Consider the following 22955-nt stretch of genomic DNA (forward strand, 5'->3'; position numbering starts at 1 on the left):
GAGCGTCACGCGGCCGATCCCTGCCGCCCGCGGGCCGGGGCAGCGCGCCCGCTCCTCATTCATTGGCTCTGCCGGGGAGCGAGCCCGCAGCGTTCCGCCCGCTCCGTCCCGCCCGCAGCGCTGGCTCGGCTCCGCTCCGCTCGGCTCGGCTCGGCTGGCCGGGGCCAGGGCGTTCCGGGAGGGCTGCGCCTTTCGGCCGGGACCAAGCGGCTCTTCGGGATCTGGCCGGGCGGACGTGCCCGGCGCGGTAAGGGGCCGGCGCAGCGGGCGGGGGGTGAGCGAGCGGAGGAGAGAAAGGGACGGCCCTGCCCTGCCCCGCCGTGTCCCTGCCCCGCTGTGTCCCTGCCCGTCCCTTCCCGGGGGTGGGTGCTCCCGGCTGGGCGGCGCGGGGACACCCGAGCGCCTGCAGTTCAGCCTGCGGTTAACAGGTGGCCGAGGCTGCTCGGAACAGAGACCAGGCGGCTCCCGCAAGCATTAAGATCCGAAGCGCTCCGCCAATTTTTCTTTTATTTTAAATAATAATAATAATAATAAATGCATGAAGTGGCATTGTTATTTGGGTGACGTGGGGAATGCCAGCTGTAGAAAAGCTTGTGTCTCCTTTCTGAATTTGTAACGGAGCGATTCCTTCTGCATTCAAAAGCAAAACAGCTAAAAAGCACTGACTGCTGAGCATTTGAATGAACTTAACAATTGAATCAAAAATGTTTCAAAAAAAAATGTGCGGGGAAAAAAAGAAAGCCACGACAAGTTTATTGTGTGTTTGTTGTCGGGTTTTTTTGCCTTTTTTTCTCCCCGCCAGGTAACATCTCTCTTCCTTTGTGCTTTCAGACTGAAGGGATGAACATCTCCTCCATGCAGCCTTAGATTACTTCTCCTGTTCTGTCTTGCCTTCGTCCCTTTCTCCATGTGCCCTTTCTAGTCTCCTGTTGACTCATACTTTCCCCCTGCCCCTTCCCTCCCTTCCTTCTCCCTTAACAGTCTCTAGTTTAAACAGTTGTCATCTCAGTGGTCTCTTCCTCTGGCCTCAGCCTCTGTTGACAGTGACTGGTGTGTAAGTTCAGGTCCCTCTCCTGAGCTGTCTGCCATTCTTTTTTTTTTGCTGGAAATGATCACCTCAATGATAAGCTTGCAAAACTTCTCTCTGAGCAGTCACTGTTCCCTGACATTTGCCTTTTCATCCTGTCGTATAGCCTTGTTTGGCATGTAAAGCTGGACAGTGACTGGAGGCATAGACACAGCACTGGTTTGGCATTTCTCCTGTGACACACATAGCTCATAGAGAGATGGGACAGCAGTGGCAGTGCTGCCTCAAACTGCCTCAGCAGGGCTGGTTGGACCTTGTTGGAGAGAGCACTGAGGTGCTTCTATTTCCAGGTGTGTTTCCCAGCCCACTGCTCTGTCTTGGAGTGTCTCCCTATTTTGGTTTGTTCCTCTCATTTGAGCTTCCCGGAGGCTGTGTACACAGGGGTGCAGATGTATGTAATCGCTGTGGAAACAAACAGATGTTTTGGTTTCTACTTAGAGATAATCAGGTAACAGTCTCCAATTCTGGTTGTTTTCCTTCTCCATTTGTGGCTTTCTATTCAGATTCTCAGTCAGAGTCAAGACAATTTTGACCACAGGAGTAAATGCCTGGAAAGATGCCAGGGGAATGGCAGGTCTCCACTGACTGAGGACGGCCTGGCTCCATTCTTGTAAAAAATAATGAGATGTTCTGGCTGTATCAATCACAACCAAATTTGTATAAAATAAATCAAGCTATTGCAAGTAATTTTATTTTATTTTAAGGAAAAAGAACCTCACAATATTAAGAGCTGGACAAAGTAATTTACTGCCTACTCTTTCCCTGGTTGTCCATGTAGACTTTGTGATGGAAAAGGTTTAGAGTGAAGCACAGATGATACTCTTGCAGCTTGTTCAGCAATTTAAATCAAATTTAAAGTCTGTGAACCTATAATAGCAGCTATTACTGGCAAAATTATACTGCAAATCTTATTACAAATAAATTAAGGCTTTATTCTGTGTACTCACTGCAATGGGCTGTGGTTATACAGGTTTAGTGATGTTTTCTTGGCATCTAGTTACTTATTTATAGCCTGGTGTTACACAGACACATGGCAGGGATAAGAATGGGAAAATTTAGATGTGTGCCTGTGAGTTGGGTACTGCTGTCTGATTTACATGAGGAGAAATTTGTATTTGAGGCACTACAATAAATTGTTTGCTTCCTCGACAGTGCTGGAGGGAAGACTTAGATTTGAAGATGGGGAAAAAAAATCCCTCAGTTCTTGTTTGAAACAATCCCAGACCAGTTTGACTCTGAATGAACAGCTCCATTTCAGTGAGTGCTTAAAATTGTCACTGAACCGATTAAGGCAATATTTCTGCACTGTGTTGTAGGACAACTACAGAAGTTGAGAATATATTTGTCATATAGGTGTGGAAATTTTAAAGAAAATCTCTATAATTTTATTTTATTAGCTCCTGAGGAAATGTAATACGTGATTCAAATTGAAAAGCTCACGTGTTATTTTGCATCTGAGAGATTGTGGCTTACAGACCCTGTGTGGGTGAGAGCACAAGCTGAAGATTTTTCCACCATAGCATTGTCAAACCCCAGCTGTGAGATACCAAAGTGTGGGAGTAGCTCTGATAAATGCTCTATCATACCTATTTTGCTTGGGTTTCTTTCATCCCTGCCAGCTGGTTTATCTTGCTCTGGCTTCAGCAGAAGCTGGGAACAGAACCATTTCTGCAGGGAGAACCACTGAGAAGTGAAGAGGTGCTATGGGAAGCATGCTTCAGACCAGATGAACACTGTGTGAAGATTAGAGAATTATTTTGTAATGGGAGAGAGGAAATTGTCTTTGGCTTCCACTCTTCTTGTCAGCCTCAGCTCTGTGGTGACTTTTTCACTGATGCAAAGCTGACACAGAGCTATGAAACAAGGCCTGAACACACTCATCCATTTTCTGGGCTGTGCAACCCTACGAGCACCTGCATTTAAACCTGGAGCCTGGCACACTGCAGGTTGGTAAGGCCGCCTGTGCAGCAGCAGCCCCGCTGTGGGGCACGGGGCATCGCCGGGCACGGGGCATCGCCGGGCCCGGGTCACTGACACAAAGGGAGCCCAGGTAATTTCAGCTGCAAATCAGTGCTGAGTTTCCCAGGAACAATCACACAAGAGTAGTTCTCTCTTTCAGCCTTGCCCCTGTTACAAATGGTTGGTTTAGGTGTGGTTATTTGAAACACACCTGGGTGCCTCTGTTCTTGGATTTGGTTGTGTTTTCTGGCTGAGCTGAACACTGTGCTTCCAGTGTGTCTTCATGGCTTGCAGACCAGCCAATTTGAGTCAGTCTAGTCAGGTAACCATATGCATTGACATAATTTCTCAGTGAGGATTTTTTGCTTTCAAATTGAATTGCCATCTTTTAGTTACAAAAAAAGGGCAATGTTTCTGCTGTCTCTTCTGTGGAAGCTGCTTTTTTTTTTTTTTTTTTAATATGTTCTTACATGGTAGCACAAATAGAAGGTGTTTTAAAAGCAGCTCTTAAGGGTAGGTCATATTCTGATGGAGCCATTCCAGTTAACCTGCAGCGTGCTGATCAGTAAGAGTGGAGGAAGGAAGCTTTCCTTTCTCTTTGCTCAGAATAAGGCGCCAGAATGACAGACTTCAGGGCTAGAAGAGAATTCAGAACATCCTCATCTCAACACTGAGATTTCTGTGAGAATAAAGCTAATAAAGAAAAACATTTACTAAAACTTGCTTTACAGTTTAATCTTACCTCATTAGTAGATATGCCAGGGCTCTTTCAGTTCAGGGTTTTCTAGAACAAATCAGCCCCAGAGGTTAAAAATTTGTAGTGAGAAAGGTTAAAATAGGCAATATTATAAATAGGTGAGGGAAAAGCAGCCTTTCTTTGGGGAAGTGTTGAATATATGTATACATAGCATTGATGTCAGCATTTATAACATTATAGGACTGAAAATCTCAGTACTTTAATGCTCACTTATAGGGCTTCTTCTAGTCTGGTTGGTCTTGAGGAAACTTGGGTTTGCAGCTGCCATACCTGCACATCTAAGAGGAGGTTGGCTTTTAGGAAGATGGGCTCAGTACTGATTGGGTAATCCTGCCCTAGATGCAAGAAATAAATGGAATTATAGCTAATCTTTATTACTTTTAGATAATGCTGTCTCTTCAGACTGTATGTTCTGGTTGTAATATCTAAAGCTTTTGGTACTGGAGTTAAGCTCAGCTTCAGTGTGTTTTGGGAACAAGTCCCAGTAGCTCCCTACTAACTGATCCATGTCCGTTTACTGTCAGTGTGGGCCTGAAACTTTTTAAGAGGAATGCAGGCCTTCTTTGATACCGTGTTAGGTGTAACTCATCTGTCTTCTCAGACAAGGCTAGTGAGTGCGCTCTTGTAGGATTTGCTTTATTTATTTTTAGAACTATACAGTTGTCAGTGTATGGTGTCATTTCATATTGGCTTCTGCCTTAACTTCCAGGTGGCACCTACTGAGTTGGACTGCTAAGTGGGCATTATTGTCTACTTATATTGTTATTGCCTGTAGGAAAATAGTTGGCAAACCTTTTTTGCCTTTTTAAAGTTTTACTTTCAAGTCATAATGTCATTGCTTTTTAACTAGGTACAAACAGTAGCTATACAATTAGTATGCAAATTATATATATGGTGTGGGGTGTATAAGTAGTTTGTTTTTGGAGTCTATTTTGCATTGCACAGTTATAAGGATAATAAAATGTATATTATATGATGTGTAATATGGTGGCATGAGGCAAAGATGTCTGTAACTGTAACCTCTCATCCTTAGTTCACAGCTTAAGCAATGACTAAACCAGCTTTTTTCCTTTCTTTTGTTATAAATTCCTTTTGTGATGAATCCAATGTTATTCTTGTTACTTTAGTGCAACAGCTCAGACAATGCTGTTTGTGAACATCAGTAACAAACATGACCATGATTAACACTGGACTTTCTTTTCTCTCCAAGGAAAAACCTAGTTATCAGAGTTGGCATTTATGATTGATTTTTAATTTTAAAATCAGTTTTCAGCTATCTTTCTTTCTTTTCTTCTTTTTTTTTTTTTTTTTTTTTGTTAAATTTAACTGATTTTTATTGTCTGCTTTCCTCTCTTTTATTGCAGGTGGGATTGGGTATTCCCCTGAAAAGACCACAAATTTGAGCTCAAACCCTGCCCATCTAGGATATTGAGAATTAGAAAGAAGCAAGAACCGTTAGGTGAAGTATTTCCTGCAGACTACTTTCCTGTCTGTGCTTGGGAGTGGCACAGCTTGTTCAAAGCCATGTGGCAGGGCTGCAGAAAGATGGGGTCCATATTGCTTTTCAGCTGATGCAGTGCAGCAGAGTAAATAAGTTTATGCTTGTTTTTTTCATTTGTTTTTTTCTCTGACTTCACCTCCTAGTCTTTGGGATGGAGTAAAAAGGAATGTGGGGGTGGCTGGCTCCCTCTTTCCTCATGCAAAATATTGGTGCTGCTATGGGGACTTAGAAGATGTGGGAACAGCCTGAGTTATTAACTTCTCATAGCCAACAACTTCTGGGTTGATGGTACTGCCCAGCTGATGGAGCTGATGTACCAGGGTGTAGTGCTAAGCTTTCTTAGGCTGGGACATCTCACAGTTTGAAATGTTCCTTCTCTTTTCACCTGTCTGGCTCTTGGGATCTTCAGAGTTTGTAAGAGGACACTGGATTAATCATTTATTCTTTTAGAAGACCACTGAGCACTTAGATTCTGTGGCACTAAGTAGAATAGGAGTATGTGGAAAACAGATGTAGTTCTTGACTGAAAATTCACCAAGCTCCTTGTGTCTACCATATTGCTCCAGAAACAAATAGTGCATGAACAATCCACATGGTTTTCTCTTTGTGCATGCAGGTCACCTTCGGAGGTAGTTGTTGCTGGTTATAAGGACAGTTTCAGACATACACAAAACCAGATATGCCTTTGTGGCCCCAGTGGTGGTATAAGCCATGAAGTTGTGTTGCAGATGTGGTGTGCGTTCAGTTTTGCTTTTACAGTGACTCATTTTGAAAGGTAAGTGGCTGAGAGCCTTGTGCAATGTATCAGTGATGTCCAGATTGGAGAAAATAGCCCAGCTGCACAGTGTTTGATGTCCTGCTGCTGCCACTCAAGGGCATGGATTTTATGCAAACATAACCCAACAGCCAAGCTAGCTTGCTCAGGTGCCACTGGCAGCTGTCAGGCCAGCTGAGACTTTACAGACTTTCACATAGGTTACAAACAAGTTCTCATGAAGGTATAATTCAACTCCAGGAGTTGCAGTTGGGTCTTCAAGGGGAACATCTGGTTACATTTATCTGCAGGGAGCAACCCAGTGCTCCAGAAGAAGGCCCTGAGCATTTGCTCTTTTTAGTTTCCAGGATACCGACCTGCCTAAATTTCTGGTTGCCAGCACTGAACACAGTCCTTTCTTCAATAATCAAAATGAAGCTTTTTGTTCCTGACTTACTTGGAACTCCTGGAAGAAGAGAGCTGGAGTGAGGAAAGCCTGTCTGCATCCATACACATCAAAATCAATAGAGAGGCTTTCATGTTTGCCTCAAAAGGCTCCTGTACCTTCCTTAAAAAGCCTCAGCAAAGTCAGTTAGAGGAGCTCCCTGTGAAGCTTTGGAGCTGTGGGATGAATCATGGCTCTCCATGTCTGACAGAAAGAGTGTTTGAGAGCATCTCCTGGAGGAATTCCTTCTTAGAAGTGCTTACCTCTTACCTTAATCCCTGCATGATGTGCTGTGGCCAGGCAAATGCACCTGACAGGCTGCTACCATGCCAGCTCAGCCTGCTTTGCTCTTCCTTAGGAGATGCAAGGTCTAAATAGTCACTACTTTCACTATGCTGGTCCTTGTACCACCATGCTGGACTGGCTTTTTAAGTAGAAAAGAAGGTTTTTGCATGTTTGAGGCTGAGTTTTTGGAGGTATTTGGACAGAAAAAGCTTACAAGTGAGCTGAAAGTTGGTTTGGAGCAGTGCTTATGCTTAGCCCTACTGGTTGTTTTAGAGGCATATTTTCTATGTCCCTCAAAGCACAGATTAGCCTGAGAGCTGGTGACTCATCTTTTCATTAGCACCTCTCCCTCTGATAGTGGTTTGTCTACAGTGAGAGCAAGTCTCCACATGCATGCAGTCAGTGGTGAAAGGCTGGAGCTTCTATCCTAACCTAATACTAAACTGGGACAGATCCTTGTGTCCTGGAAGGGGCTATCCTCTCCATAAATCATAAATGGACACTAGTGACTAGACTGGGAGAGAGCTCTGCATGCGGCCCAATGAATCCCATCTGCTTTGAGAGTGGGAAGAAACCCTTGACATGGAAGAAACAACATTTTTCAGATGGCTCCTATACCCCATTCTGAAGTTTTCTGCAAGTGGATTTCAGCTCTTTTTTGCAATACTAAATGGACGGAGATGACAATGGCCATTAGTGATGCCATATGTGGACTATTTAAATGAAAGGCTTCTCTGGAAAGCTATAAAAGAGAAAAACAACCTTTAAGCAGGACTAATAAATGTTGTCAAGAGACATGTTACCAAAAAAACATTGAGGAGAAGGGGGGAAAAGGATGGCGGGAACCCTGTGTAGCACCATGTAGTCTCCTGGAGCACAATCACAAAATGAAACCCCAAGTCTTGTCATAAACAGCTGACAGAGCTGAGATGGGAGCAAACTAGGACAGGGATCCTAGGGTTTTCTCTCTGCCACTTCTTCCTCCCAGAGGAGGCAGCAGTGGCTTTAGTTGATTAAAAATATGAAAACTTCTGTCTAAAGCTTAATTAGACATTCTCTCTTTAATTTGAGGAAATGGAAAAGCCAAGGAGGAACTTTACTGTCAACACAGGCACTTTTAGTTAGACTTATGTCTTTCTCTCATTCTTAAAGGGCTGGAAGTACAAGATGGGAAACATCCTCAGCCATGAGCTGGGTTGTCCATTTATGGTCATGGTTTTTTTTTCCTTCTCTACTGTGCTTCAGGCTATTTATTCATGCTGGAGGCTTTCTGAATGGCCAAGGGAGGGTGAGGGTAATGTGGTGAAGCTTCTTATCCTGTCCCAAGAATGGGGTTGGTCACTTCTCTCCCCAGCCCACCCTCTCACCTTTGCTGCTGTTAGGTTGCTCATTGTGAAAGCTAAATGGGTTTGGGTTGAAAAATAGATCCATTTTGTTTTAAAAGATTTATAACTTGCCAGTTAAGTTTTTTGGTGTATGTTTAAAATTCTGAACATTGTAACTAAGAGTGAAGTTTACTTTTTCAGGCCTACTGTTTATTTAAAATTGCTTTGAGGCATTACTGCCAGCATTTGTTAATGGTAAAATAGTTGCAGAAAGAACTATTTCACAAATTTGAAATGCTGTTCATATTCCCTGAGTGAAAGTGTTTCTTATTTTGTGCCTGATTTTTGTTCTTTGCCTATGGCCCTTCTAGCACTTGACGCCTTATCCAGTCCTGCTGGATTTTAATTGAATGCAAAATTACCCAAAGCTCAGCTTACTTTCACGAAAACTATTTTGTAATATGTTACAATTTGGATTTCCTGACTCCAGCTACTGTAGCAGACGTTTTGTGCAGAGATGTGCTTTCTTTTGGTGTGCATAAAACTGTCTTATATTCTGAAAAAATTACTCTGCAAGATGCAAAGCTCTGGCACAGAATGGTGGTAATGACAGAAATATCTATCAAGGTAATTTCATGATGCTCAGTGTTGCTTTGCAGTTTTTGTTGTCTTTGAGCGAAATCACTCCTGTTTTATTTTCCTTCTGTAGTGGCATATTGAGCCCGTTTATCAGCATAGAGAAATTTAGGTTGGAAGGGACCCCTGGTGGTCATCTGGTCCAACCTCCTACTCAAAGCATGTTCAACTAGATCAGGTAAATTTTTCCTTGTATCTAATTTGAATTTCCTGTTCCCCAATTTTTGTCCATTGCTTCTTGTCCTCTTCCTGTGCACCTCCAGCATCATCTCTGCACCCTCTAAGTGTAGACAGCACTAAGGCCTCCCTGGAGCTGTCTCTTCTCCAGGCTGAACAAACCCTTAGGCTCTTGTGCCTCCTGTGCTTCAGCTCCCTAAACATCTTGGTTGCCTTTCACTGGGCTCCAGTGTCTGAGTCTATAATTAGGGGAAGGAATGGGAGGGGATGTGATAGCCTTGTCTGATGAGGCAGTGGCTGCTCTGGGGAACAGTGACGAGGAAGTGATCCAATAGATGAGAAAGAATAAAAGCCCAAAAGCAGTGCTAGGTGTAGTCTCCATTAATGCATTTCATATCCACAGGTCTGTATTTGCTGAGGTGCAAGATGTCTGCCCTGAGGCTGATCTCTAACAAAACCTCCCACCAGGCCTTGTCTAACTCGGATTACACCTGGGACTATGAGTACTATGAGTATGGACCAGTGTCATTTGAAGGGCTGAAGGCTCATAAGTGTAAGTTCAGTAGAGACATGCTTCATTGCGGCTGAGCTTCCTGTCTACGTGTTCTATTCTTCACTTGAGACTGAATATTGTACAAAAAGATCTCTCTCCTAATTCCTAGGATTCTCTGCAATTAGCAGTATCTCTCTATTTATTAGATCTTCATTATTGTTTATTATTCTGTATCCTTTTGGTGGCTGTTCTTCTTGTGCATGAGAGAACCATGGATTTATTGGCTGTGGTAGAAATTTGTCAATACTGACGAATTGACTGTCAGGAAACATTATCAATAACAAGTTCAGATATACTGCTGCTTCTGGTGACTGCTTCGTACAATCAGTGTTTCTTTGTTTTTGTTTCTATTTGTTTGTATTTGTTTCTATTAATGGTAAAAAGGCAGTGGTTACTTGTTCAGTTCTGTGTTACTTGTGTTCGGTTCTGCTGATAGAAAATAAATTTTAGGTTTGAAAATAAGAGAAGAATTTCCTCCTTCTGAACAAACTTGCCATTGGTACTTTCTTCATAGGAGGAGTGTGCTAAATTCAGCATTCTGTTAATACTGGAGCTGTTTTACAGTAGAAGCAACAAATGAAGGATAAGGACCAGAGAGATGAAAAATATGGATTGGAATTGGGAGAAAATGTAACTAGGACAAGCTAATACAGCTGGACCAACATTTTTCTAAAAACTAGACAACGGATTTGATGATCTTTCCTTTTAGAGGAGATGATTGTGAGGCGAGAACAATAAAAGAGGGGAGAAAAAACAGAAACCAACTCAATTGCCTGATGGGTCTTGCAAGCACTGCTGAAGAGAAAAGAAGCCATCCTGTTTCTTTGTTTCTGAGCTAGATACAAAGTGAAAGGATTTGATCCCCAGTCTTCAAAGCTTTTGGGAAGGGTCTCCATCCGGTGCTGGAGCACTGGTCCAGGTTGGATTACATACTTTCTGTCTCATTTGTCACGATGAGCGTTCAGATTGGGAAAAAGTAGTGCCTGCACTGGCAAACAGCAGCTCAGAAAGGCTGAGTCTCCCTTGCTTCTACACAGCAGCTTTTGGGGAGGCTCTGCAAGGGACAGAACAAACTTGCTGAAGTTATTAACACTTCTGAAAAAAAATAGAGTAGAATTTGCTTTTTATTTTTTTCCCTCCAAAAAATCTGCTGATTGCTGTCTGTATTTTTACAAATTATAGGCACTTGAAAAATGTGGGTTAGCTTTTATCATGTTTTTAATTTATCTTCTATTCTTCCACCTAATCAGAGGTCAAACCTGATAGCAAGGATTACTGGTTGCAAAGATCAGCTGAAATGTTATGTACACACCTTCATTTCAGCTCGGCCTCTCAAACAGCATGATGGGACAAAAGGTATAAATGACAGCTGCCTCTGGATTGTAGAAGGCACAGCTGCAAATCAGATCTTGGATTGCCATCGAAGTGACTGCCATGCTGAGCATGGCAGCTGAACTTCCCTGTCTGGCTGTGCTGTGCATAGAGCAGAAGGTCCTGGACAGCTCTTAGAGAATGGGACAGAAGTAACAAGTGCTTTTCAGATGGAACTTGATGAAAAATGTCATTAGTAGTACTTGAATCAGTGATCTAGGAAGTCCCTTCTGGTTGTGGTGGATTTTCTTTAGTTTTTGTTTGTTTCTTTGTTTTAACTGATAGATTAGAGTTGTCTCTGTTTAATTCATTGTTATTACATGCATTGCCCAGAGGGCAGAGTTTAATCTACTAAAGGAACAGTCTGTGTTGTGTCTGGGATGATATTTCTTGACATGGTGTGTTCTTGTTCCAGCTGCTGCCAGCAGAGATGAGATTGTTGTGAAATGTGGAGGCAATGTGATCAGATATGAACTTCTCCGAAATCCTAAACTGAGGAGAAGGAGAGGAGATTAAACAAGGGTTACATGAGGAGCGAGACCTTGAATACTTACAAAGAAGAGGTGTCAATGAATGCCTGTAACTTATGTTGGAGAGTTCAACAGGGAATGGACTCCAGTTTAGGTGATTTGATTTAAATATAAAGGAATTCAGAAACCTGTTTTCTGAAAGCAGAGAAACATTTATTCGAAGTGAGTCATGAGAAAAAGGATTGACAAAATAATCTACCACACAAAAATAGTTTTCTTAAAAAAAAAAAAAAAAAGATGCCACAGTGATGTTTCAAATATATGCCTGCAAAAAAGGGAAAAAAAAATCAAAAAATATGTTCTGCTGGAGGAAAAGTGAAGGCAGGAACTAGAAATCAAAAAATCTGGAAAAGTAGGGACCAGATATTTTGTACATTAAAGCTTTAGAAAGCAAATAGACAAAGATAGCCAGAAGATACTTGTAAGTGGCAGAGATAAGAACAAAATCACTTTTTGTTCCTTTGAAAATGGGGAAGCCTCAGTAATGTTAGTGAGAGGCAAAATAGGTAGGAATGATAAGAGGAGTTAAAACTGCTGCCAGGATAGTATGAGTCTGTGTTATGAAGAAAAGGAAGGCTGAAACTGCAACTTGAAAATGTAAAAGTATCCCATGACTATCTATTTGTAACTTTGGGCAGTATTAATGTCCCTCATACTGTATTTTTTGAACAAAATTTGTGTCATGTACTGTTAATTTCAAACAAATATTTAGAATTTAGTAGGTTTGAATAATTTCCACTTAAGTGAGTGAGATCTAAATGAAATATTGAAGAGAACTCAGGTCACCTGCTTGAATTTTAAACAAATTCAAATAATGTAATTAATACAGCAGAGAGTTGGAATTTATACAGTGGAGGGTTGGAAGTGTGTCAGGAGGCACAATAAAACAAGGAAGATGTAGTGTTAGGCTCAGTAAACGTAAGAATTCTGTTGGGAGCAGGAACAGCAAACCAACCACGAAACAGGCTTGTTATTCAGCACACAGTGCTAGCAGGTGTGATTTTTGTGGGGAGTAGTAGTTTATCAGAGCCTTGATTTTCTTTTTTTCTTTTTCTTTTGTTTCCTTTTAGTTAAGTTTTTCAGCTTGATTGATATAATCTATGTGTGTCTATTTTAGTCATATTAAACGCATTTTACATTCTGGTTGTTAATGCAGCTGCATATCATCCAAGCACGTCTGACTAATTGGAAGGTACTAGTAGCTATAAATGGCTAAGTGGTAAATTTTTTAAAGAGATTATTTCTTCTTAGATGAAATCTGCAGGTACTACGAAGTCCAGCAGGATGAGCTATTGCGTATTAGAAGGTCAACCATAAGGTGTATCTTGAACCACCTAATACAGGCTGTGCTTACAGAATGATTCTGAAAGTAATTTAGGGCACATAATATATGGAATTACAGAAATAAACTCGTGGCAGAATGCTTTAAGCAGAAAGGAGTATAAAAAACTCCTCCCCCTCCATCACAGAGACCTATGCTCAAACCACATTCCAGTTATTTTACACAGGGTGTTGAGAGGGGAGGATATGGCACAGGAGAGATGGAATAAATATTGCAGTGGGAGACTGGAAACTTAACCTCCTTAGCTTACCTGAGAAAGGGATTATGGAGGGACTTCATTGTGATAAGGTATTTTCACAGGGAGAAAATCTCAAGTTGCAGCAGGCATTTTGACTTTGCAGCTAAAGAGAGAATGGTTTGAGCTGATTACCAGTTTCCACATCTGCCTTTCAGCATGGAAAGATATTCAGATATTTCACAGTGGGAGCATGATTAACAGCTGGGGTCAAGCACCAGGCAGGATAGCTGATTCCTTTTTTTTCAGTGTCTTTAGTTAGCCCTGTAGGAAATTCAGCAGTTCTGTGCTGTGCCTGCTGCACTGGGTCACACATTACAGCCAGTGAGGATCTCTGAGGTTTGGTAGTGGCTGTGTGAGAGGTTAAGGGTAGAAAGGACTCCTGTCCTGACCAAGCCTTCCCTCTTGCACGTTTGTATGTAATGTTTTTGAACTTCTATAGTGGAAGTTTTGAATACTTGCATAAGCAAAGAATAACTAACTGAAATGATGTGAAAAAATACCTGTGTGCTGATGGGTCCTGGACCAGGTGATATTGTGTGTTGGTGCTCTGTAACTTTGGTCCATGCTAATCAGTTGATTGTTGTCTGGAAATATGTTTGTCCCACTTGAACCCCTCTAAATCAAGTTCCTGGAAACAGTAGGTACAGTTTATGCACACAGGTAGAAACCCATGCTCTTCCCAATGGCTGCTATATTTGGTTATTGCACTGATGTTTTTCTATTGATTAACTGGTTGGTTGACTTTTTTTGCCCAAATCTGTTGCGCTCCTCTGACATTGTATTGTGGCTGTCTGTACTTAAGTTGGAAACCCAAATTGAAAATTATTCAAAAACATCTTGTATCTGTTGGTTATTGATATTTAGTGAAGCAGCAAATAGTTTTTTATCTGTGGTCTTGTTTCTTGCAGAACGCTCTGTCTTGCCACTAAAAGGTCTTCCTAAACATATTGCATCAAAGAAATCCATTTAAATCCAGAAACTTAATGGTCTGGGGCAGAAATAACTTAAAATAGCAGGAGTCCAGTTCTACAGAGACAGAGGATTATGTGGAAAATAAATAATCCTCTCTTCCTAGTTCTAGCACTGAAGTTTTTTCCACAGCAATGCTTGGAAATGGGCCTGGCATCACATAGGGATCTCCTCTTACTTTACTAGCCAAGAGAACTGTCTTCCCTCTTTTATCTACTGTGGTTTTTCTAGATATCAGTAAAACTTGGTCTTAAAATGCGATTTTCAATGGCAGCTTTCTGTTTAAAAATACATGAAGATAAATTTGATTATCCTTTCTCTTTGTCACCCAGAAACAAGCTGCAAATTGTTTTGGGTTTGCACTCATGCTGCGTGTGGAAGGCAACTTTTTGCAAGTGCAAGTAAAATATTGATCATCTTGTTTTCTCTTTTTTTTTCCCACCAGATTCCATTGTGATTGGATTTTGGGTTGGTCTTGCAGTTTTTGTCATCTTCATGTTTTTTGTCCTGACCCTGCTGACGAAGACAGGAGCACCACATCAAGAGTGAGTCTGAAAACGGGAATAAGAAATGCAGCCTACTATGCAGCCCCCAAACAAGCAGTGACAGTGCTGACATTGTACTGGCTCAGCCTCATCTTAGTCTGGTCTGTTCTTATGAAACACTGCAGTCTGTCTTCATTTCAAGTAATTTTAGCATTTTCATTCTGAAAGGATGTTTTGGGTAGGCTGCCAAACAGGTGCCTTTAGATTACTGTTTTGGCAACGGGTGGGATGGTTCTAGGTAGGCTCAAGTTTTCATGGAGTGAAAGTGTGAATATCAACAGAGTATATACAAATAAAATGCAGTGCAGCTGTTGAATTAAGGAAGCTGAACCCTGGCTGGTTTCCAAATGTTTGTGTGTTCAACTCCAAAAGACAGATACGGGTAGTATTTGCAAAATCTTCCCTTAACCCCCGAGGTCTCAGAGTGTCTTAGTTTCTGCTGAGAAATTGCAATAGATGCTGAAGTACAGATCAGCTCGACATTTCTCTAAAGCCAGGGTCCCTTGAAAGTCCTCTATTTTTTATTCTTTCTGGCTGATAAATATGTGCAGACCATGCCTTGCCTCAATGCTCTATCTGCATTTGCATGGGACACAGGCTGTCAGTGTCCCTTCCTCTGAGAAAGTTTGAACCCACATCTCCTCTCAGGCTTCTGTGCCATGAAGTGGAAATAAAAAGCCTCTCTGGAGCGTGAGATTGCTTGCAGGCAGGTAGCAGTGATGAGAAGCTGATTGTAAAAGGCAATTGCTGGTGCTTATCGCTTCCTAAAGCAGCCTATCTCTGCCTCCTGGAGTCCCTTTGCTATTTAATCACATGTAAAGTGGCTCTGAAACTCCTTGTAATAGCACAACTCTAGAGACAGGGTCAGATGTATGTCTTGAGTCTCTTCTGTGATCCTAAAGAAGCAAATAGTGGCAAAAGAATCCAGCTTACCAGAACTGACTTACTGGTAGTTTTGCTTCCCCTACAGACTGTTAAGAAGTAGCCAGACAATTCCCCCGAACAGATTTTAAATCCCTGTAATTGTTGGTGTGCTGCCTCTTTTTCACAAAGACCTAATTTATTAGCTGAGCATGAGGCTGGATCCCATGTGGATAATTTGAAAGGGGAAAAAGTAAAAATTACATATATAGAGAGAATTTCATATGGCTATTTGTCAAAAATTTTTACACTTGTAAAAATTTCTTTTCAGGTAGCAGAGGCCTGCTTGATATCTCCCACTTTTTTCTGCCTTTTTCACCAATTTTCTCAGAACATTGTCCTAGAGAGTTTGTGAAATGTCCACCTTTGGTCAACTTCTACATCCACATCAGAATGCAGAGTTGCCCTTGCCTTCATCATTAGGCTTGAGACCTCCAGAAGTCCCTTCTGTCCTAAACCTTAATGTAATTTTTCTTTAGTTGCTGGAAAGAGACCAATTATTCCTTTCTGTATTTGCTATAAACCTCTTTGCAGCTTTGGGAGCTGTGTGCCTGAGTGCTTGCCCACTTGCTATGCATGCTGAGTTGGCACCTTTAACAAATCTGAGCACTATTTTTTTGCCATTTGGTAACGAAATGTGCATAGTACTGAACATGGATCCTCCAGGGATACACTAAGTGCAGTGAATACAGTTGTGTCCTCTTACTTTTTTACATGTATATAAAAACTGGACAATAGCTTCCTGTAAAACCAGAGCAGACTGGTTTTGGTTTGCCTGCATCTTCTATTTTTATACCTGACTGGACTCTTCATGACTTGGCATTTCATTAGTGGGCTGTCTTGAGACCTCCTTTAGAAATAGATGTTAATGGGATTCCAAGGTCTTGGGAGAAAGCCAGCTTGATTGATGGATGAAGTCTCTGAAGTCTCCAACTTCAGTAAGGCTCTTTGGCTGTTCTTTAAAGTACCATTAATGTGAGAGATTAAGTGTAACTGGGCTCAGATGGATGGATCCAACGTAGAATAGTCTGATTTTTTTCTAGTAGTATGCTTTTCTTGGCTCAGTATAAAGGGGCATGATAGGATGTACTTTTCAAAATTACACAAGATGTTCAGAGTTAGGTACGTTCTCAGACCAGAAGGGTCAGGATATGGATAGGGACAGGCAGAAATTTAATCAGCTACAGAAATTATGTCTGCTGCATTTCTCCTTTGTTTGCTTGCATATATATTAGCTTGTGCAACCAAAAAAAAACTGTTGGCAATCTCTGAATTTCTGTCCAAAAAACGCTCTCGTTCATCATTCAGGAGAGGAAAGCATGCTATATTTGCTTCTGCATTTGAAAATGTCTTTAAGAGCTCATTTGTGCAACAAATGCAAGAGTTCATGCAACTTATCTGTACAAAATATTGGCTGATGTGATCTTAAAGCAGTAAACATTAAATAACTGATTTTTTTTTTTTTTTAGAAGTCAGTTGACCTTGGTTAAGTAAAACTGGGATCTTTGAGGCTACTTTTTTTGAGTGTTCTGAAAAGATACCTGCTGAGGTGTTCTTGAGTATTGTAATGAGCAAGACTATGCAAGTTTATACTCTAGTTTTAAGAAAACAAAATTCCTCTCCAAAATACAAAGATAGTGTTTGTGAATTTCACAATCCAAAAATATCACTGTATATTAGATTGTGTGTTCCCTGCTCATGAACATAGGATTATGCTTCATCATATATCCTCAACATTCGGGTCACTGTAAAATTTATTTGCATCTTCTATTTGTCCATTAAGATTAGGTGGCCACTGCCAGTCTCGTGTGCCCCTCTGCATGATCAGCCTTTGCTCCTTCACAGCTCACTGGATTATGAAGCACTTGCCACACCTATGCAGTAATTCTATTCCTCTAGAGGATGTGTTTTAAGCTTTCTTCTGCAGTCACTTTGATGCCATGAAGATTTTTGCCTTTTCTTTTATACCCCTGTTATACCTTTTTAAAACTTCCGTATTCCTAATGCTTTTTGCCTACATTCTTGAACTTGTTTGTCAAGCTAAGAGACTAAACATTTTAGAAGCTTCATAGCCAGGGATCAGTGTGCCCCAGACCCCAAGGTCCTCTCCAGAACACATTCTGTAAAGTAAGATAGAACCATCCAGGGGAAGGTTCCTTGGGGAGGGGGGCTCACTTGAACCTCTCATTGGGGAATCTTTGATAGATATGCTAATTAGTAAAACCTATAATGTTATACCCAATGTTGAGGGGGGGACACAGAGATAAACTCGGCGGGGTGCATCTCGATGCATGTGACCTGGACGTGTACACCTAAGGATCCTTAAAAGAAATACCAAGGTAAAATCCCTTTTCCCCTTCTAACCGTGTATGCCTCTTGATTTTAAGACCAGGAAAAGGCATCAACTTCTTCCTGGCCTTACAGTGCTTGTCCTTCTTTCTGTGCTTATTTGCCACATCCACTGTCTGTGACATAACGCTACCTAGAAACTCTTGGGACAGACTTGCCAAACGATATATGAAACTTAAAGTGGAGCTTTTCACTGCATTATAAATACATAAATCTCAGTTCAGAATTATTCCAGGCTGTTTGCCCCCTGCTGTGTATACAGTAGATTAGTAGTTAGTTACCTGTCAGTCTTACATCAATTTAAATGTTATTCTTCTACCTGGTTCACTTTGAAATGCAGAATGAGCCAATACAGTTTTGACAAACTAGAGAACTGCTTTGATTTCTAGGCTAGTGGAAGTGATGTTAGGACAGAATGCTCCCTTCATGTAATGGAAGTAAATTAGCTTTTGAGAAGAAGGGAAGAAGGGAAGATTAACTGCACCTGAAAGACTAATGGTAGGTATCCTGTGAACTTGAAAGTTTTAGTGGGTAGATTTCTGAAGGTGTCATCTGAGGCTTTCAAAAGCTTGTGGGCACTTAATCTCCTACTGCAGGCTTGAGGAACTACAATTAGACTGAAAAACTCTGAAGTGCTGGGTGGACCTTTAGGTGTCCAATTATCTGACTCCAGTGTCATTTACTACATCTTCAGATGTAAACAGTATGGTTTATTAATTCCTAACAAAAATCCATATTCTAGGAACATGTTTAGATTTTCATTGCTCTTTCTCTGAATACCTCCACTGCTTTTCAGATGCAAATAACCTGTGTTTTGTGATTACAGCATATAAATTCAGCCTGACAAAGAATGAATCTTTTCTCAGCTCCAAATGGCTCTTGCACAAGTCCATGCAGATTGGTGCTGGTTTGAGATAAGATTTATAGAGAAAACTGCCAAAAAAGATGTTAAACTATCCTTCCTGGGCTGCCTGGACTGTTAAGACTTCCAGCCTTTAAAGCAGTCTTTAGTTCCAGCTCTCCTAATTTGGAAATCTGAATGTCATTGATTGAAGTCAGTGGAAAAGATGGTTTGATGTCTGGACAACCAAGCACTCAATGCCTTTAGCAAGAGCAGAGCTGGCTGTGCCTCAGGAACATTTTGTCTATCAAGGACTTCTCTCAAACTGTTCTTGCAAGCCATTTAAAAAAATTGTTACTACTTGATACTACTTGAAATCAAGAGTATTTCTAAACCCGTTCAGTAAGGTGATTATTACAGTATATTGATTACTAGAAGTGCCATTTAAGAGTGCTGGCATTAACTTATTTCCATGGAAAATTATCATGACAAATGAAGACTTACAATTGTTCAGCAGAAAATAATAAATAGTGCTGGCTTACAGGTCTGTGGTAGATAAACTGTAGGGTTTCCTTTTCTCCTGATCATAATGGTTGCTGAAAAAAAGCTTGTTGATAAGAACTCAAATAGTTCCACTTTTACTGTATTTTTTACTGTATTTTTCTTTTCCCTCCATAGCAATGCAGAACCTTCTGAAAAAAGATTCCGTATGAACAGCTTTGTGGCGGATTTTGGGAGACCTTTGGAGTCTGAGAGAGATTTTTCTCATCAAATGGCTGAAGAATCCCAGTCACTTTTCCATTTCCATATTAATGAAGTGGACCATATGAACAAAGCAAAAGACAGTCAGAAAGGTCCAAGTCCGGAGAGTAATACCCACTTCCAGGAGGTTCCCAGAAGCTGTGGAGTGTTTGAGGAAGACCTACATTGTCTTACAAAATTTAACATTCCTAACTTTGTGAACACTGAGCAGAACCCTTCATTAGGTGAGGAGGATCTCCTCATTTCAGAGCCACCAATCATTTTAGAAAGCAAATTGGTTATGCAATCTTCCCATCGGATCCTTGACTGAAAAAGTCTTTAAGGTAAACATTCCTGTTATTGTCCAGCTTGAAGCCTTTCTTGGCCTCCCACTCTTTTGACAGAAGGTATTTCAGACGTGTGCTTTTTACTGGATGTAAGACTGGCTGTACTGATAGAACTCAGTTTAGACAAGAAGTAAGACACTGAATGCTTTATTATGATGCCTTCTGTGGTCTAAAACTTTTGCCCAGCATTATTTGATTTTTTTTTTTTTGCTTGTTTCTTGTTTTGTTCTTCATTTTTAAATGACTGCTTATGACCAGCTTCTGAAGGATAGTAATTTACAAGGACTGTGAAGGCTGGAGCCTGGCATTGGGAGGTGTATGAAAATTCCTTGGCCAAGAAAAGTGTAAATCTCAAAGAAGACTGAAGAAAGGAATAAACAGCCCCTGGGGAAGTTCTGTAGTTTCTGCTACTCCCAATCAGGATGCCTGAAGCTGAGCAGCACAATAAATATCTGCTTGGGATTAACTTCAATTTCTGATTCCTAACTGCTTTTCTGTGCAGGTTAAACCCAATTTACAAAGCTTCCAGAAGGAATACCTTGCAAATTAAATTGTTTGGTTGCAGTGTTTACAAAATGCTATCACCACCTGCTGCTGAGTAAAGGCAAATCGGTGCCTGTAATTATACTCCAGAGTGACACCGCAGCAGCTGCCCCATGATGACATGGAATTAGTCACCTACACACAGCACAAGCTGTGATTTGACTCTTTTTTTTTTTTTTTTTTCCCTGTTAATTGCTGATGTGAATTTCCAATTTAGTAAGTACAGGATTCAGTAGCTAAATCACAGGATATAAGAAAAAACCTATTTTTCTTTTTCCAATAAAGTTACTACATGCAAATGGTGGTGGTATGTTAAGCTGGTGTTATGTGTTGCCTATAGGTTGAACCTTCCTGTGCTTTTTGGCTTTATACATGGCCATTTCTTTACTCATTGGCCAGTGAAGTGCTAGCAGGCTTTGAGTTGTTGAGAGGACCAACTCCAAAAAATGTAGCTAAGCTGTGCTTGCTCCATCTTCTTTTTGTACTCAGCTGGGATAGAGTCGCAACCTCAGCTGTTCTCCCAGTGAAAGATTTGGTAAGGATTTGAATAGGTGTAGTTTCAACCTTTATTTTTTAGAGGTGGAATAAAGTTCTGAACCTTTGAGAGTACTTAAAATTGTATTTCAGCTTTCTTCAAAAGATGGTAATTAGTGACTGAATGGTTTTAGAGCAAGCATATAGGATGCAGACGTACCAGGTTCAAACCCTTTGCTAGATTTTGAGTATGCTCTGCAGGAAGTTCTTAACTGAAATTAAAAGAGTGGATTCCAGAGACTGTGCCTCACTGGGTTTTCTTAAAATTAACATGCTTTGTATACAACACAGGTGTGTTAAGAGTTTAGAGATCTGCTGATACATCCTTCAGCCAATTAAATGCTGATTAATTCATCCCTTCTTCACCTTACAAACAGGAAAAAGAGTGAATGGGTTGAGCATTTAAAGAATACAAATTGTGTAGGAAGAGTGCAGGAAACATCCTTTGTTTTTATCTCCCGTGCCCTTATTACATACCACTTATAGATAAATTTCTTGTTTTCAAATGTAATTCTTGCATGATGTGCTAGTGTTTAAAGTAACAGGATTATACTTAAAACAAAGCAGAGACTGTTTAAAACTAGCAGGTTGTTGCTGAAAATAGTTCCCAGAGAAGACTGAAATGAACCCTGCTCTAAATGAGCATAGCTCCAAGGGCTGCAATGCACATCTCCAGTACAACTTTTCAGGTGCAGAAAAGGCCTCCTTTCACAGGAAGTACATAACTGTAAGTACGAAGGCTGTAGGTGTGAACTTTCCTTTTCCAAAAGTTAGGAAATGTGGGAAATCTGTCTCTGAATGCGGCATCTACTTCCTGCCGAGGCACCTCAATGATGTTAAGCTATCTCATGGTTAGACTTCTAAGCTCAATATTGTTCTTGTTAACACGTGGTGGGACTTGTACTAAACAGGGCTTTCAGAGCTGATTTCTGGATGAGTGAGCTGCCTTCAGTAATGTTTGAGCTATTATTTTTACTTTATTTTTTCCTTTGCTGTGCTTGAAAACAGAAATGCTGCATGAAGGAAGGGAAAATCTATGCGAAATCCATCTCCTCTGCAACTGAGAAATGAAGGTTGCCTTTAAGGCATTTAAAACTATGTTTCATAGATCATTTAGATTGGACAAAGACCTTTAGGATCATGAAGTCCAACCATTAACTCAGCACTGCCAAGTTCCCTTCTAAACCACCTCCCCCCATGCCACATCTACATGGCGTTGTAGAGCCCCCAGGGATGGTGACTCCACTGCTTCCCTGGGCAGTTTGTTCCAGTGCTCAACAACCCCTTTGGGGAAAGAAATCTCAAAAGTTTCAGAAGTTTCAAAATAATGCAGATGTGGTTTTAGAAAAAGAAGATGCTGCTATTCCCTGTAGGCTAGCCTACGCTGCTCTTCTGCCACCTTAAATCTTAGTGGCTTTTCTTTGGGTACCTAACTGCTACTTTGGGGAGAAAAAGGAAGCATTTTGTATATGGATATTGGTGATGATGCCTAGATGAAAGGTACTTAATAAAATAACCAAGAGATAATTCCAACTTAACTTACAAAACCTTTGAATTGCATTGTTCATGTCCCTCTGAAGCATGTATTAATCCTGTAAAGCTATTTAAGTGTTTGGTTCCTGCTTCTGTTCTTTCCTGATGGTGGTTCTACTTTTTTCATCTTATCTCCCTTCTGTATTTAAAGTCCTTCATGCTGCTTTTCCTAGAAAAATAACCTGTCAGTCCCCACTGCAGAGCTCCCACACCACTTCAGAGACACTGTGGCAGCAAGTCTGATTCAGATTTTTGCTCTGCCTCTGCCTTAAAGCAGAGCCAAACGCAAAAACGTTCTGCAGTCTTCAAAAGCAGCTGTTTTAAAGCTGTCCTTCCTTTTTTTTCCTTTTTAAGAATAACAGACATATTTTGCCTCAGGGGAAAGGGCAATATGTAATCTGTTTAAAAAAAATTCATCTTTTCTCAGAAAATGAACGCCCTGGTCCACTAGAAACAGAATAGAAAGTGTTCTGACCAGAGTAATGCTTCAAAAGGAGTACTTGGAATTTAATGGTGTTTAGAAATGGAATTTTTGTGAGTTTTCTTACTGCTTGGCTTCAAACCCCTTCTCAAAACTCAGTATAAATGCATCATCTGCAGCAGATTTAACTGCAGAGACACAGCTCCTCTAACCCAGCTACATATGTTTGTTTGCCTAAACATCTTGTGTAA

General features: G+C 40.9%; 1 protein-coding gene across 7 annotated transcripts; it reads left to right on the plus strand.

The window, feature by feature from the left end:
- Positions 1 to 94: 94 nt before the first annotated feature.
- MRAP2 (melanocortin 2 receptor accessory protein 2) lies at positions 95 to 20988 on the plus strand. 7 transcript variants are annotated; one of them, XM_032104969.1, is made up of 7 exons: positions 95 to 2344; positions 5168 to 5262; positions 5921 to 6079; positions 8823 to 8927; positions 9330 to 9479; positions 14375 to 14474; positions 19264 to 20988. In XM_032104969.1, exons 5-7 carry the CDS (start codon positions 9353 to 9355, stop codon positions 19655 to 19657), a joined length of 621 nt encoding a protein of 206 aa, XP_031960860.1. In that variant the 5' UTR covers positions 95 to 2344; positions 5168 to 5262; positions 5921 to 6079; positions 8823 to 8927; positions 9330 to 9352; the 3' UTR covers positions 19658 to 20988. The 7 variants fall into 7 exon arrangements, with proteins under 7 accessions (XP_031960860.1, XP_031960862.1, XP_031960863.1 ...); XM_032104971.1 differs by having other exon boundaries at positions 95 to 1535; positions 2240 to 5262; XM_032104972.1 differs by having other exon boundaries at positions 95 to 1535.
- The last annotated feature ends 1967 nt before the right edge of the window (positions 20989 to 22955 follow it).

The sequence above is a fragment of the Corvus moneduloides genome, chromosome 3, assembly GCF_009650955.1.
Source record: "Corvus moneduloides isolate bCorMon1 chromosome 3, bCorMon1.pri, whole genome shotgun sequence".
In the NCBI taxonomy this organism is placed as follows: Eukaryota; Metazoa; Chordata; class Aves; order Passeriformes; family Corvidae; genus Corvus; species Corvus moneduloides.